Source organism: Crinia signifera, chromosome 4 (assembly GCF_055691185.1).
Source record: "Crinia signifera chromosome 4, ASM5569118v1, whole genome shotgun sequence".
Taxonomy (NCBI): Eukaryota; Metazoa; Chordata; class Amphibia; order Anura; family Myobatrachidae; genus Crinia; species Crinia signifera.
Genome location: NC_139220.1, coordinates 53,637,896 through 53,655,286, shown reverse-complemented (window position 1 = coordinate 53,655,286; position 17,391 = coordinate 53,637,896). Strand labels below are relative to the sequence as shown.

Below are 17,391 nucleotides of genomic sequence, written 5' to 3'. Positions count from 1 at the left end.
GATTTCATTCACCTTAGAGATCGACATATGATTAGCTATGTGTGTATGACACCTGACTGACAGGTCAGAAAAGGCTAACTTAAAGGTGCAGAGTGAGTCAGTCTGGAAGTCTGCTACAGTCAGGAGAGACTGATTGTTGTGGCAGAGCATAGCGGTTACAAGCCACCTCTGGTGGGTATGTGTAAAAGCAGCCTGACTCTTGTATTTGTTCTGTGTGCAGTTTCACCACATAATTAGGCAATTAACAGTCTGCCTTGTGTGTCAGGGCGCTCACCTGGAATGACTTTTCTCATTAAGGGGGCTTGTCCATTCTAGCTGTTCTGATTGGATATTGCTGGTTATTCTGCTTGTTTCTGGCTATTGCAGCAGATCATACTAAAGCAGCCCATACACGCTGCTTTGTGGGCGTGCTGTACTAGCACGGATCACATTGCATTGCATTTGCATCCGTTGTGCATGCAATGCAATGTGATCTGTGCTAGTACAGCACGGAAAGCACGCCCTCATAGCAGCAGTCTTTCCTGACATACCCTGATCCTGATATAATCCTGTCTAGCCTGTGTTACCCGGAGATACGCTGAGCTTGCTGGTGCTTTGCAGGTGCCTGTGTCTATTCTTATCCTGCATATTACAGCCTGTACCTGCTCTAATAGAGCTTTGGCTTTAGTCCTGTGTAATATTCATTGACCTGTCCCTGCTCATACTGCGCTACTTTTTATGTCTTGTGTTCATATTACTGTCTTATTGTGTTTTTTATGTACTTTCTTATATTGAGCTTCAGTGTGTACAGTATATACTTATGCTTACATGTCAGTACACCTGTGCTGGTGCTGCTCCCCAATCCAGTCCAGTAGTCCATTTGTCTGCCTGTAACCAGAATTGCTTTGTATTCTGGTTCTGTTTGTTTGTCTGCTCACAATGGGGCAGATGTATTAAGCCTGGTGAAGAGATAAACTGGAGATAAATTGGAAGGAGATAACGCACCAGCCAATCAGATCCCAACTGTCATATTTCAAACACAGCTGATTGGCTGGTGCGTTAACTCTTCCAAGTACTCTCCACTTTATCTCCAGTTTATCTCTTCTCCAGGCTTAATACATCTGCCCCTATGTACTCAGGCTCTACAGCAACTGCAGCACTTACAACTCTCCCATTGCGGTTCACTGCCCAGTGCTTGGTAATTCCATCTCCAGTGCTGTGGTGCTTGTGAATACTGTGTATACAGTATATCTGTCACAGTGGTCCCGTGCTAGTCGCACACAGTAGTGTCATGCACCGGGGGCAGGCAGAGTTCCAAGTGCCGCAGATATTCACAGTTGGATCCAAGTGCCGCAGATATCCACAGTTGGATCCAAGTGCCGCAGATATCCACAGTTGGATCCAAGTGCCGCAGATATCCACAGTTGGATCCAAGTGCCGCAGATATTCACAGTTGGATCCAAGTGCCGCAGATATTCACAGTTGGATCCAAGTGCCGCAGATATTCACAGTTGGATCCAAGTGCCGCAGATATTTGCATATTCGCTGCTGGTTTAAATGTATAAGCAGCATTGGTGACATTTTTCATCCTACTGAAAATGTATAAAACAGGGCCCAGGACAAGCAAGTCCCGGTGAGCACATAGCTTTCTAGCATTCCATAGAAATGGGGCTTATGGTTACTATATGTTAATTTGACAAAATCAGTTCTGAGAATTTATCTTGAGCATGAGCTTTGTTAAAGTCCATACACACTGGGCGATTTTGGGCTGGAAATACTCAGTGCATACACACTGAGCTTTTTTCCCACGTTTTAGCGATTTTCTCATGGGGACGACTTTTCAATTTAGACATCTGTATAATTAACCAAAGTTTAGCTATTTTGCCAGCATTTAACTGGAGCATTGAACCCTGCACCAGCCTCTGTATTTTTCATATAATGAAATAATAAGTACACACAAAATGTAATAAATTACAATGTTTTAGATATGTGGGGAAGATATACTCAACTATTTAAACCCTATAGCGATCATTCAGATCTAGCTATCATTATCTAGTACATTGTATAAAATGGTAAGGAGACTCTGACTGAATGGGTACAATGGGGAACAAGTGTACTTGTACTTTAGAAGCTTTGAAACATCTCCCCCATCGTCATTTACCGAAGTTATTCGTACTGCCTAGATAGAGTCCTAATATGTCTAAATAAATTGAACGAGGAAAATAAATTGCTATTGTTTTTTAATATAAACAAATAAGGAACATAAAATCTATACAGCATAATGGTGTAAGGAAATAACTTTGTACGTTTTCATCACCCATGGAACTCCTGTCTTTAAACCCATTGAAAAATCAAGTCAATCAATACAACTGCTGTTGAGACAATGGTACTGATGCAGTATTGAATGCAAGTCGGTTCTGCAGACGTATCTTGTGTCTTTCCGCACTGCACATGCTCCAGTGCCAAGCAGATGCATGTACAGATGATGCAGAGATTTACTCAGCTCTGCCAAATCTCCACCTTTGATTGAAGGGGTTTAACCATTTCATAATGAGGCGTATGCATGTATGCCCATAGTTTTTAGCAGTGATTTGTCTTGTATATTCTATCAAATGTTAGCTACAGTATGATTTTGTAGCTATTTGCAACCTCCTATTAGAGAGTTTGTTTTAGAGATCCATCTAGAGTGGAAAGGTACCCAGGGCCGCCAATAGGAGGGTGCTGTGGGTACAGCTGTCCCAGGCCCCGGCCTCTGGAGGGGCCTGGGCATCTCATATTGCCCACTGTAACCTCCCGGCTGCCTCTGCTGCGCTGCGCTCTGTGCGCTGAACAAAGTAGGTCCCGGAGTGCAGGCTTATTCAACCCAGGATGCCGGTGGGCAATTAAAATGCTGCACCGTATTTTGAGCCAATCAGAGCTCTAGTACCGGCAGCTGATCAGAGCAGCTGCCATAACGCGAGCTTTGATTGGCTCACCAGCCGGTGCTGCATTGTAATTTGCCACCGGCATCTTGAGTTGAAGAAGCCTTCACTCCGGGACCTCCAGGCTACAGCTCAGCGGAAGAAGAGATGGGGGAGCAGGAGCCGGGTTAAGTCAAGTGAGGAGGGGGGGAGACTGGGGCTCAGACTGGAAATTAGTCCCGGGCCCCAAAATTCCTGATGGCAGCCCAGCAGGAGGTACCCATGTGCAGTTTCCATCCAGCCCCCCTCCTCTCTAGGTGGCAGTGCACTAGAGTCACTAAGAAACCCTTCCACTTTCAGAGTCTAATGCCCAAGTGCAGGTCTCCAGAAAAATGTTGCAGCGGTCATTTACCCAGTGATTTTACTACTGATTTCCCATTATGCACAAAATTCTGCGAAAAATTCTATTGTGCCATTTTCCGGGTGATTTATGCAGTGTTTCTGCTGCCGACACGGGACTCCAGAGGGAAAGATTTAACCCCTTCCCGACATTGGACGTACATTTACGTCATGGTCGGGAAGTACTTCCCGACACATGGCATAAATGTACGTCATGCCATTAAACTGTCACCGCGTCTATAGACGCGGTGACAGTTTGGAGATGTCTGCTGTCCCTGACAGCAGACATCCCCCCTCGCCGCCCGGGGGGGGCAGGAATGCCCCCCCCGGTCGGCGATCGCTGTGATTGGCTGTTCAAATGTGAACAGCCAATCACAGCTATTTCTGTGTTACCGGCGGCTATGCCGCTCGGTAACACAGAAAACGGTGGTGATCGGTGCTGTTAAGTACAGCACCGATCACCACCGATCCGCGGTCACCCCCTCCCTCCCACCCGGCAGCACTATATCTTACCCGGGACCCGGCAGCCGTGTGGTGATCGGTGCTGTTATGCGCCGCAGCGCTGCCTCCCCCCTCCCTCCCTCCCTCCCTCCCCCCGCCAGCAGCAGCAGCAGCACTAGGCACTAGGGACATAGTAAAAATGATAAAAAATAAAATGAAATGATTATATATATATATATATATATATATATATATATATGTGTGTGTGTATGTGTGTATATACACACACACACACACACATATATATATATATATATATATATATATATATATATATATATATATATATGTGTGTGTGTATATACACACACACATATATATATATATATATATATATATATATATATATGTGTGTGTATATACACATATATATATATATATATATATATATATGTGTGTATATACATATATATATATATGTGTGTATATATATATATATATATACAGATAGATATTCCCGACCGAAGACGTGTATATACGTCATGGTCGGGAGGTACTTCCCGACCGAAGACGTATATATACGTCATGGTTTTAAACTGTCACCGCGTCCATAGACGCGGTGACAGTTTGGAGATGTCTGCTGTCCCTGAGCCCCGGTCGGCGATCGCTGCGATTGGCTGTTCAAATGTGAACAGCCAATTGCAGCGTTTTCTGTGTTACCGGCGGCTAAGCCGCTCGGTAACACAGTGATCGGTGGTGATCGGTGCTGTTAAGAACAGCACCGATCACCACCGATCGCCAGCCCCCCCCCCCTCCCACCCGGCAGCCCCCCTCACTCCCACCCACCCGGCTGCCGCAGCGCCAGCACCCCTCCCACCCCCCCGCCAGCCGCAGCGCCAGCCCCCCTCCCAAAGCTGGTGACCAAAATGGGGTCACTTGTGGGGGGGTTCCACTGTATTGGTGCTTCGGGGGTCTTGCTAATGCGACATAGCACCCACCATTCATTCCACCACCAAAAATCACTCCTTCCCTTCTGAGTCCTGCCATGCACCCAACTGGTATTTTTTGGTCACATGTGAGGCATTGCCGTACTCGGGAGAAATTGGGGCACAGATTTTGGGGTGCTTTGTATCCTTCATTCCTTGTGAAAATGAAAAATTTTGAGCCAGATCTGCATTTTTGTGTAAAAAAATGTAATTTTTTACAGAAAAATGCAGTTCTGGCTCAAAATTTTTCATTTTCACAAGGAATGAAGGATACAAAGCACCCCAAAATCTGTGCCCCAATTTCTCCCGAGTACGGCAATGCCTCACATGTGACCAAAAAATACCAGTTGGGTGCATGGCAGGACTCAGAAGGGAAGGAGTGATTTTTGGATTTTGCAGCACAGATTTTGGTGGAATGAATGGTGGGTGCTATGTTGCACCAATACAGTGGAACCCCCCCACAAGTCACCCCATTTTGCAAACTACACCCTTCAGGGAATTCATCAAGGGGTATAGTGTACATTTCAAACCCCCAGGGGTTTCACCAATTTTGATACAACTGAGCTGTGAAAATGAAAAAAAAATTTTTTTTATTTTCACTGCCCAGTTGTACCACAATTGGTGAAACCCCTGGGGGTTTGAAATGTACACTATACCCCTAGAAGAATTCCCTGAAGGGTGTAGTTTGCAAAATGGGGTCACTTGTGGGGGGGTTCCTAACTTTTAGCATCTTATGGTGCCTAGAAACCTACATGGTGCCTAAAAAATAATCTCATAAAAAGGAGGCTCCAAAATCAAGTAGGTGCTCCTTCTATTATGAAGCCTGTGGTTTGGTCACCGTGCACACTAGGGCCACATATAGGATATTTATGAAAGCAAAAGAATTGGGGGAATCAATTTTTAGTCACATTTCTCTAGTAAAATCTACTGTATTCGTTAGAAAAATGTATTAAAATTGAAACTCTGCAAAAAAAATGAAATTTTGAAATTTCACCTACACTTTGTTTTAATTCCTGTGAAACACCTAAAGGGTTAACAAACTTCCAAAATGCTGTTTTGAATACTGTGAGGGGTGCAGTTTTTGAAATGGCATCATTTATGGGGGTGTCTCACATACAAGTCCCTCAAAGTCACATCAGAACTGAACTGGTCCCTAAAAAAATCAGTGTTTGAAATTTTCTTGAAAATTTGAGAATTTGCTATTCATATTGTAAGCCTCCTAGTGTCCAAAAAAATTAAAAGGAAGTTGAAATAATGATGGAAACATAAAGTAGACATATGGTCTATGTTAGTTATTAACTATTTTGAGTGGTAAGATTATTTGTCTCACAAGCAGAAAATTTAACATTTTGCAAATCGCTAAATTTTCCATTTTTTCACGACATTTTGGTATTTTTCACAAAAAAACACAGACTGTATCGACCCAAATTTACCACTAATTTGAAGTACAATGTGTCACGAAAAAACAATCTCAAAATCACTGGGATAAGTAAAAGCAAAAAAAAGTTATCCCCACTTAAGTGAGACATGTCAGATTTGAAAAAAATGGCTCTGTCAGGAACGCAAAAACTGGCTGCGTCAGGAAGGGGTTAAATGGATGCACTTTGGGGGAAATGTACTAAGATGGGAGTTCTACTTCACAAGGGATGTTGCTATTATCTTCTAGAATGCACTAAATAAATAAGTAGCTTCTGATTGGTTGCCATGTGATATAGATCTCCCATCCTAGTACATTTACCTCGTTGTGAGCTGTGGGCACCCCTTGACCCTGGGATACAGGACATGCTGGACCCATAGACTAGTGGTCAGTTCATTGTTGAGGATAATTCAAATCAATACAGTTCTACTGCACATTCCAGCGCGGACAACACACTGTTGAGCCTGAGTCAGAGTAAAGAGTAAATCCATTATAGAAACAGACAAAGGAGCAACTTTCATCTTAGCAAAAACCATGTTTAAAGGCTTGTTCACACATATGATAAGATTTGCGCTTTTCATGCGTTAATAAAATAATGGAAAGGGCATTAGATGTAGGTCAAATAACAGTCAGAGGTACAGCTCCTAACATTCAATTGTAAAATATTCATGTAATGTTTAAAATGTAGGAATGTAGCATGACCTATTTCTTATGCATTAACGCGCTAGTACAATAGATTGTATTAGTGTAAGGCACAATGCACTAAAAAGGCAAATAGGTCATAAAAACACGTGCTTTAGTATCACATTTGTTTTACCAAATACCCATTCTCCTAGTATAATATAACATAAAAATAGAACAAAATAATTTTGTAGAGTAAAACAGATAGCCTGCCTCTGCCATATATATGGCTCATGTATAGTGGCGATGATACAATCACAGTGCCCCTTACACCACCCGCTTGGCAGTGCCAGATCCCCTGCACCACCCAATTGGCTGTACCAAGCCCTTCTGCACAACCCACTTAGCTGTTCTATGCCTCCTGCTCCACCCACTTGACTGTGCCAGGTTCCCTGCACCTCCTACTTGGCTGTACCATGACTCCTGCACCACCTACTTGGCTGTTCCACACCCCCCTCCACCACCATGGTCTTTACAATTTAGCTGCACCAGAGTATTTTTCAGTGTCTTGGAAGATACCTAATGTGACAAATCTACAATGCAGGGGTACCCTTAATACAATTACATGAACCTCTGTCGCTACATATAACAATGCTTCATTTACATAATAACATAGTAACATAGTAATTAAGTTTGAAAAAAGTTAGTCCATCGAGTTCCACCTATCTGACTTGTAACTACTGACTTGAGTAAGCCATATCTATGGGATTCCCTTAGTGGCCAAAAATGCATCCATTGATATAAATTCATTAACAGTAGTTGCTGTAAACACCCCCACCGGCAATGGCCCTTATTCTGATTCGGACGGTACGGCCCGCGTGCGGCCGTACCGCCGATGTTTTTATTCTGCACATGCGCAGAGGTCAATCTGCGCATGTGCAGCCCCCTTCGCCGCAGACGGATTTCGTCCGCCGCAAAGGGGGCGTATAGGGGCGTGAGGGGCTTCAAACCCTCATTTCCCTATGTGTACGCCCCGCGTTTCATGGGCGTTCCCATGCAAACGCGGGGCGTATGCATGGTAATGAGGGTATGACGCAACTCATGGGGGCGGAAAGCTGACGTCGCCGGATGTCAGCTCTCAGCCCCCATGCAAGCTATCACACGGACGATTGTCCGTGTGGTCTCAGCTTGCGGGAGCTGCTGGGGCGTGCGGACCTGCCTTCGATGGTCGACGACCATCGAATGCAGGGGGCAGCTCCCACCATGGTGGAGGCGTACGCCTCCACCATTTTTATGCGGATCGCCAGCCGTCCGTGTACGGACGGCCGTGGCGATCCGTCTCGTGGGCGGGGATTGGTTTGTGCGGCCGGAGCACCGTGTGCGGCTCCGGCCGCACCAACCAGAATAAGGGCCAATGAGTTCCAGAATTTTACTGCTCCTCTTCTTAATTCAGTGCGGAATTTATTTTCCTCGAGCCTCAGTACATGCCGAAGTATAGACCTGTTGGTGAACAAATCATCTCCCAGTTCAATATGATTCCCAGTCCTGTATTTGAACATACTAATCATATCACCTCTCAACCTCCGCTTCTCCAGTGAAAACATATTCAGCCTGGTTTCTTTGCATTCTAGTGATTTGAGACCTTTAACTAGCTTAGTCGCCCTTCTCTGTACCTGTTCCAATTCATTTATGTCCTTTTTAAGGTACAGTGCCCAGAACTGAACACAGTATTCCAAGTGTGGTCTCACCAATACCTTGTCTAGAGGCACTATCACATTGCTATCCCTTGAATCCATAGCCCTTTTAAAGCATGCCAGTGTCCGGTTTGCTTTTGCTGCTGCACTTAAGCAGTGTGCACTATTACCCAATTTTTCATCCCCAATTTCTTCTCTACAGCAGAATTCCCTATAATAACTCCATTTAGCCTATTAGTAGATTGTTCATTTTTGTTTCCATAATTAATTACTTTACAGTTATCAACGTTAAACTGCATTTTCCACCTTTCCGCCCACCTTTCCAGTTTAATTAAGTCATTTTGTAGTGTATCCACACATCCTCTTCTGAGTTAATTTCCTTACTCAAAGATTTACAATCTTAAATCAAATCTTTTGTGCCAAAATTATTAATATACTGTAGCGTGCCTAGTACTCTGTGAGGGACTTTATATGCTGCTAAATTGTGAATAAGATGCAAAAGTCAAGAAAAAGTACAAAAGTTTGGGGAATTGCTACTTCTGAGTAAGTCGTTTTAGGTGCTTCCATGAAAAATAATGAGGGGCCCCAGGGCTCCGTGTGCAGCGGCCCCCTCCTCTGTACAGATGGACCCCTTATATACACATCTAAGACACAGGGCTGTAACTAGCGCTGTGCAAAGTGTGCATTGCACACAGCACAGGTCACCTTTGGTGTAAGGAAGTGGAGAGGACCAATATGTACTGAGATGCATCTTGGGATTTGTATGGCTTTGAATATAGATATGTTATTTTTGTATGAATTTTTTTTAAATTTACGATGTGTATATTTTGCGACCAGATTTGCCCTAAGGACCTTTTTCAGGTCCATTTGCACGGCCGCGTGCATTCACACGGGCCAATGTTTACGCTTTGCGCATTTCTGCACATGTGCACGGCTGGGTGTGTTCATCCACGGCGAACAGACTGTTCACCCATCCTTGCGAGCGGAGGGCGGGGGCAGCCCATTAGTATATGTGAACGCCCAGCATTTTATGGACATTCCCATGAGGTTGCTGGGCATTCTCATGCTAATGAGCCGATGTTTGGGGGGGATCGGCCAGCTGACATCACCAGATGCTCTGAGCAACCTTACATTAGCGTACACATTCCAGATCATTCGATGGTCGGAGTTCCAATCAATGTTTATGTAAAACATCATTTCGCAGCCAGTGCGAACGTACGCGCCTAGCAAATGGTGGGCCGGCCTACCACCATTCACAAGGTTGGGTTTGGTTGACTTGCATCCGAGCAAATCAACCAGAATTCCCCGCTAAGTGTTCTGCCTGTGTTATTGTACAATCCCAGTATGATGCTTTTATTCCAATGAGACACCAGCATCCACCAACATGTTCTTCACTTAACTTTTTTTCATTGAGGCCAATTGCCAGGCCAGTCTTACAGCATAGGAGAAGTGTGGGTGGGTTATATAAGAAGATAACATTTAATAAAATAACACCACCTGCTCTCCCTGGATAGAGACAGGGAATATATGCTGTGCCACTGACTCACAGTGTGTTTCCTTTTGTTTGGGAAACAGAGTGGTGCTTCTGTGCATGTTTCGTTCTTTGATTTCACCTGTCTCCTCTAGGAAGGAACAATATATTGCACAGTAGACACACAGCTGGATCGGCGCCAACAAAACTCACACAGCAGCGACATTTGATTATGTGTACATGTGCTGTCAATGTTGTAGTAGTGTAATGATAGACAGCCTCATATCCAGGGATATAATTCCTTCTTTTCATAACAAAGAATCTTGTATCCTTTTACCTGACATCATGACTACGATGTGGCTTTTTTGTAATATTTGTTGGAGCAAATATCAACAGACATTATTATTATATTATATTATATGATCCTTTATCCTGCTTTTCTTTAAGACTTGTTCACCTGAATTTTTCTGATGTGATATGTGATAGGGTCACACAAAACTTACTAATGTATGGGCTGTTTCCTGATAAAACTTCTCGGTAGGGATGGCCATCGACCATTGATGATTCAAAATCATCAACGGTTTATGGCCGATGTTGAATACTTTTGCCATTGATGGGGGAGAACCAGATATTTTCCCTACATTGATGGCACAGGAGAAAGAATGTTTCTTTTTATTTCAAATTGCAGGGATATAGAACATAGCTCAGCTCCGACAACCCTGAAGCCCTGCCCCCCCATTCTGATTGGCTTATGGGCCAGTCCGTCAAAGAGAATGGATGACTGTCATTAGCTAAAATGATGGTTGTCCATCACATAGTTTGTAACTATTGATGGTTGATTGAAGAATCACCGTCGAGGGCAACCATCGATAGCGACTGCACCGATGGCCATCCCTGCTTTTCAGCGGAGCTTCACAGGATTGTCTCCTATTCCTCCTGCTCCTTTAGATGGGATGTCTGGCAGCACTAATTATTCCCAGTCTCTTTAGGATTGTTAACCATGCCAGCATACAGAGCCTTATTAACCAATAGGCTGATTAGGCTGCAGCATAGGGCTCCAGCCTGGGATGGGGGAGGGGTCAATACATTACAAGGGACAATCGAGGAATAAAATGAAGGCCTCATTTATGACATGCTTGTTAGCTATCAGGGCTGGGGTAGATTTAGGCATTTGCCTATGAGCGGTGGCCACTGGAGGGTGGTGCCACATGCTGTACAAGAGAAGGAAAAGCTGCTGCCCTTTGCGAGGAGCAGGAAAGATATAGCTGCCCGCCCACCCATTATCCATCCCAGTCGGTCAGTGAAGGCCAGGGTAAGCTCCCTCGAACTACTAGATAACCCCTTCACCTGCTGCTGAGACTAGAACCCCCCTGGCATAGGTTAGCAGTGGTAGCGAGCACAAGTATCCCACCCCCATGGAGCAGATTAGCCGCCACGGGCCAGCACCCCTTGTGCGTAGAAAACTCCCTCCCCCGTTGCAGGTTAATGGTGGTAGCGGGTGAAAGTATCCTCCCCGGTACAGGTTAATGGTGGCTGCAGGTAGCTCACCCCCTCCCTCTGGAGCTGGATAACAGCGACGGCAGCAACCCCTTCCTTCCTGGGATGTCTAGATGCCTTGCACCGGCCCTGGCTATCATCTGTCCCAATGTACTGCGGGGGTAAACTGCTTAAGGTAACTACCAGTTGGCTGTGCCAATGTAAGGGGAAAGGAGTTCCACCCCCTCTCCAGGACCACTTAAAGCCCTGTACACAACATATGCAATAACTTACAATAGATAGTCACTACCCCTGCTATAGAAACTCAGACCAGTGGGTGCTGCTTTTGTCCTGCAATCTGTTACGGGTAACTGCAGAATTGTCTGAAGTAGCAACCTAAGGATTCCTAGCAAATATACTGGCCACTCCATATACTATATACTAGAGATGAGCGGTCTGGATTCCAAGGAATCCGAACCGCTCCAAACACAGCCCCCAGAGCTGTCTACGAGCTGTGCTTGCAAGTTTCCGGCTTTGTTCGGAAACCCGAGCATGGCCGAACGGCAAAGTCCTACGTCCGATTCTCGCGAGACATCAAATCTTTAAAGGCTGTATTCGGCACCATTTCTCCCACGCTTCCGAACAGCGCACAGCTCTGAAGGTCTCTTGTGCTGGGTCTTGTCTATTCTATAATAAATTATTGTGCACTACACTGCACCCCAATATACACCATAGTGAGATACTCTGTCAGAAGTTCCGTCTGTCAGATTGTTCTGCCTCCATGCAGTGTTGGACAAACTACGTCCTCAAAAATAAAAAATATATACTTTGCGCTTGTTTATTGTTTGTGTATACTGCACACCAATACACCATAGTGAGATACTGTCAGAAGTTCCGTGTGTGATCGTTCTGCCTCCACACAGTGTTGGACAAGCTGCGTCCTCAAAAAAAATAAAAAATAAAATATTTGCTCTTGTTTATTGTTTGTGTGCACTGCAACCCAATACACCATAGTGAGATACCATCAGAAGTTCTCTGTGTTATTGTTCTGCCTCCACACAGTGTTGGTCAAGCTGTTTACTCAAACAAAAAATATATATAAAAAGATCTTGGCCTAAATTGAATGAAAACAACATTGTGAGCTGTAAAATGGTCAAAATTGTCTGGAAAGGGCTAGAAATTAATGTTATTGCAGTTTATATTACTCAAAAAACAAAAAGGGACAAAAAACAGCAAAAAGTATGTGATTTTGGGTTTTTTTTTGACCATTTTTGAAAAAATCCGAATCCAAATTCAAAGCCTTTCACCGCCGCTTGACAAATCCAAATCCCGGCAACAAATCCAAATATTCGGCCCCAGTGCCTATCTCTACTATATACAGAATGTGATCATTAATATTTCTTTGCTTCTGTTATTAGAATTGCTATAAGAAAAATAATCGTAAGGGCCCCTGATGTGTACCTTGCCATGCCAGACAGGACCTTAGTGAGTTACTGTGCATCAGTTATCAATGTTGTTGAGTGGACCAATAGCGAGACGCAACACGACTGATACATGACACGTGATCAGTATGATGTGAAGTACAGTCAGTGATAAGACCACACTCTTCTATTCTCCTGCCATGTTAGCTGTATAAAGCAGGCATTGCAGAGTGTAAGCCAATGCAGGGGGAGTGGTAACAGTGGTAGGGTGGGCCTTACATGAATCAGCGACTCCTTACTGTCTGGAAAGCTTACCTCGAGGAATGCAGGATGCTGTGTGCTGCACTGCCTTTCTCCCGGCAGTAGACCAGTTCTCCTGGGGCAAGGTGTGGAGTAGGCATGGCCCATATGAATTTACCTGGTCCCTGGTGCACCTGTCTGACACTGGGAATGGATAATTTGTACATTTAGTATGCCAGTATATGTGCAAATTAATTGTACACGGTTTCCTCATTTGACGTGAATCATTATAGAGTTATGTCAGTTTAATAAAAGTCCTGTTGGCTATCAAATGTTTTTTTTTTTCCTGGACTACATTATGGCCTTTATGGTGCAGCAGTATGATATTGCACAGAGTTGGTGGGGCTACATACCATGTGATTCCATTGGTACGCTATTTATTAAAGGCAGCATTTACTCTGTTATTGGCCATTGTCGTGTCACAATTTTTACGTGTGCAAACTAGGTAAGCTCTGTTCGAGCACAGCAGGGAAGTACTAGCATCACCTTTCTTCTCACTCTCCACCAGGACATACATTTATCAGAGCCACCCTCCAGCCTTCAAGTCAATTGTATTTGACAATTGTATTTGTCAGCTGCCTGCCCGCTTCCCACACAGGGCGCCCGCAGATCTGAGACAACACAGAGGTGTCTCAGATCTGCGAGCACTGGAGAAATTTTCTCCCCCACACCCAAGGCTGCGTATGGATGTTTATGCTAAACATCCATTTGCAGCTGTGCAGTATGTACACCGCCTACTATGCACACCACCTACTATGTACACCACCTTCTATGTACACCACCTTCTACAGTACAGTATGTACACCGCCTTCTATGAACACCACCTTCTATGCATACCACCTTCTATGCACACCGCCTTCTATGCACACCGCCTTCTATGCATACCGCCTTCTATGTACAGCGCCTTCTATGCACACCGCCTTCTACAGTATGTACACCACCTTCTATGTACACCGCCTTCTATGCACAATGCCTTCTATGCACACTGCCTTCTATGCACAACGCCTTCTATGCACACCGCCTTCTAGCACACCACCTTCTATGCACACCACCTTCTATGCACACCACCTTCTATGCACACCACCTTCTATGCACACCACCTTCTATGCACACTACCCTCTATGCACACCATTTATATAGCACACCGCCTTCTATGCACACCGCCTTCTATGCTCACCGCCTTCTATGTACACCGCCTTCTATGCACACCACCCTCTATGCACACCACCCTCTATGCACACCACCTTCTATGTACACCAACTTATATGCACACTACCTTCTATGCACAATGCCTTCTATGTGCCTTCTATGTGCAACAACCAGTTCCACTTCCAAGTGGTGTAGCAAAATATCTATAGAACCTTCTTGGAGGTAAAAGCCTCATGGGCAAATGACCTTATGCTTCTCCTGTACTGAAATTTGAACTGAAAGTAGCACTGAGTAGATGCATTATCTATACTAAACCAGATCTACTCCTTCGTCTGAACTCAACAGCACCATTTATCAACAGCACCATTTAAAACTCTTTCTCAGCCGCTTTGTATCCTTTGCATCTTCCCCCAAATATATACATTAATAAAAATAATATTAGAATGAGTACAATATAGTTTACTTAGATAATAACCATTAGAAAGGGAAGTGGTATTGGTCATCCAATGACATCATATGAAAAAGAGAAAATATTGTGTTACTCATTGTGATTGAATTCCAATGTGCCCATTCCCGTGGACTGACTCTTGACAGATACAGTATGTTGATGAGTATGTTGTGTTTTGCTCCACCTTTACATATGAAAACTTTAATACATTTAGTGGATCCATGGTAGGAATACTTCAGGTGAAGGAACAATGAAATGGGAAATGACCTGACTGTGGTAGACATATCAGGTAACGCTACAGGCTGGTGACTGCACACATGGTTTTATATAGCCCCTCCCCCATTCAATATGTGCATGAAGGTAGTTTGGTTGTACCGGTCCGCACAGTATTTTACTACTATGAGAATCTTCTACTGTACATTATTTCTTTTACAGGTCAACTGTATGTTATGGACTACGCCCCTCGCCAAAATAAGTCAGGTATTGGATTTTTGTATTTCTGCCTTGCTGGCTTATGCATTGGCATCAGAATCACCACATACTCTATGGATACCATTTGCATTAATTCATAGCTGTATGTCAGTGTCTCATGTTCTGTAACATTGGCTTTTGAAAGTACGTCAGTCATATTTATTTGAACTTATTTCATAGGAAAAAAATCGTTTTAAGTGCATGACGTACAATAGTGCTCCCTTAAGTTCCAGAACGGTTGAAGAGATATTTCATGAAACGTATATGTTTATGTATGTGGTCTAATAATGCTCTACTAACATCATCAAAGTAGATTGACATATTCATTTATAATACAAGTATTAGACTTCTGGGGCTTAGTGATTAGCGACATCATCTGCATCGATGTATTGATCGACAGTTCTGTAAATCGCATGGAATCATGGCTTTCAGTATGAATTCTATTGTGTAAGTGATTACGATTTAGATGATGTGGGCTGTTTGTATTCATTGCTTCTACTCATATTTTACTGCATGAGTGTATACTGTATATATATTCTGTATACTGTAGCTCTGTATGTTATACTTAACATTGTTACATTAACAGAGTTAGACATTGGCTTTAACCCTTTCCTCACCAGGTGGGCATGTAATGAAAAGTACAGTACAATTAAAATGGTACGGGTCATTGGATCAACTCTGTTTAGGTGGACATGCATTGAGTTGACCACTGAAGATCGACAGGGTTGGGACCTCAAATAGGTCAAAAGGGTTGGAAGGTCAACACCAGAATTAGGTAAACTTTGGGAAGGTCGACAGTCAAAAGGTCAACGTGGGTTTTTCGCAGTTTTTTGTCCCGAATGTCGACATAGTCAACACGGACACCGTCAAAGTGTTCTGTGTCCCCTCGCATGGCTCGCCATGTTTTGAGCACGGTGCCTTACTGCACTCGGCACACTATTTTATTCTCCCACCACACCATAGTGGATGGTAGGGCATGAAATACAGTACCGCCTGTCGGCATATGTCGGCTAAAAAAATGTGAAAAACTCATGTCAGTCTTTTTACTGTCAACCTTCCCTTTGTTGACCTAATGCTTTGTTTCACCTTCCAACCCAGTCGACTTATTACACGTGTCAACCCTGTTTTCCTTCACCGGCCGTTCCAAAGCATGTCAACCTAAACAGTCGACCTAGAGACCGTTTACAATAAAAAAAAATGTAAAAAATGAAATTGCTATTAATGTAGTTATTTTATACATGTACAGTAGGAGCAAGTTTCATCTTTGCTCCTTTGTCCATGGCTAGCCATGGCTATTCTATTGTTCTCAGCTGCAATACAATACGTATTGCAGCTGAGAACAATAGAATAGCCGTGGCTAGCCATGGCCAAAGGAGCAAAGATGAAACTTGCTCCTAATGTATATACATTTTGAAATAAAAATGTACATCAAAGTGAACACAATGTTTTATAATTGGGGCTGGTAAACCACTTACTCTATATGGAAATTACATTGCCCAGAGGAAAATAACAAAGAAGTTTTTTGCAACTTTTAAATGTGTTAGCTTCTAAACTTAGCAGCTAAATATAATGTGTTTTTTTTTCTCTGGAGCCAAGAATCTATTAGGAAACAGCTAATAAAATCATTCCACTTGCTGGAAAATCTATACAAAATGAATGGAGAAATGACATTGTTAGTTTTTGGTGCCTTTATTGTATACATCCATGCAACGAATTTCTTTGAAACATTTATGATTCTACCTTTATACTGTATAATGTTTGTTTTAACGTAATATTTACTCTACTGAGCAAAATAAAACATTTTAGGTTCAATTGAATTAAAGCAAAGTGTGATCCGGTATTGTGCTGGTTGTAATACCGCATACTGAAACAATTTAAAAGCTAAACTGAAATGACTACTGTATATTACAAACAAAGGCAGCATGCTTATAAAAAGGCAGACTTTTGGGGGAAATTCAATCACATTACTGCCGCTAAAATGTCAACTCCAATTGAATTAGACAGTCCCACAATGGATACTGCATCTGGAAAAGGGTTTAATATCTGTCCTTTTTGTTTGCACCTCCCGAGGGACTAACTAATTCAATTGATTTTAGCACTTCCGCTGTGGGAATAATATGATCTGTGAGGCTAAAGCTCAGGTTCTCAAAATCGGTCCTCAGGACCCCACACAGTGCATGTTTTGCAGGCCCCTCACGGAATCTCAAGCGAAAAAATG

The 17,391-nt window shown here is 43.4% G+C and overlaps 1 protein-coding gene across 3 annotated transcripts in view; it reads left to right on the top strand.

Annotated features, from left to right (window-relative positions):
* KCNIP1 (potassium voltage-gated channel interacting protein 1) overlaps nucleotides 1-17,391 on the top strand; it is a 685,047-nt gene that overhangs the window by 431,918 nt on the left and 235,738 nt on the right. Inside the window, exon 2 of one of the 3 annotated variants that reach the window (XM_083181771.1) lies at nucleotides 15,138-15,182. The exons of the other annotated variants lie outside the window; for them this stretch is intronic. Coding sequence (XP_083037897.1) covers nucleotides 15,138-15,182 — 45 coding nt within the window. The remainder of the gene's footprint in view (nucleotides 1-15,137; nucleotides 15,183-17,391) is intronic. 3 annotated transcript variants of the gene reach the window in all.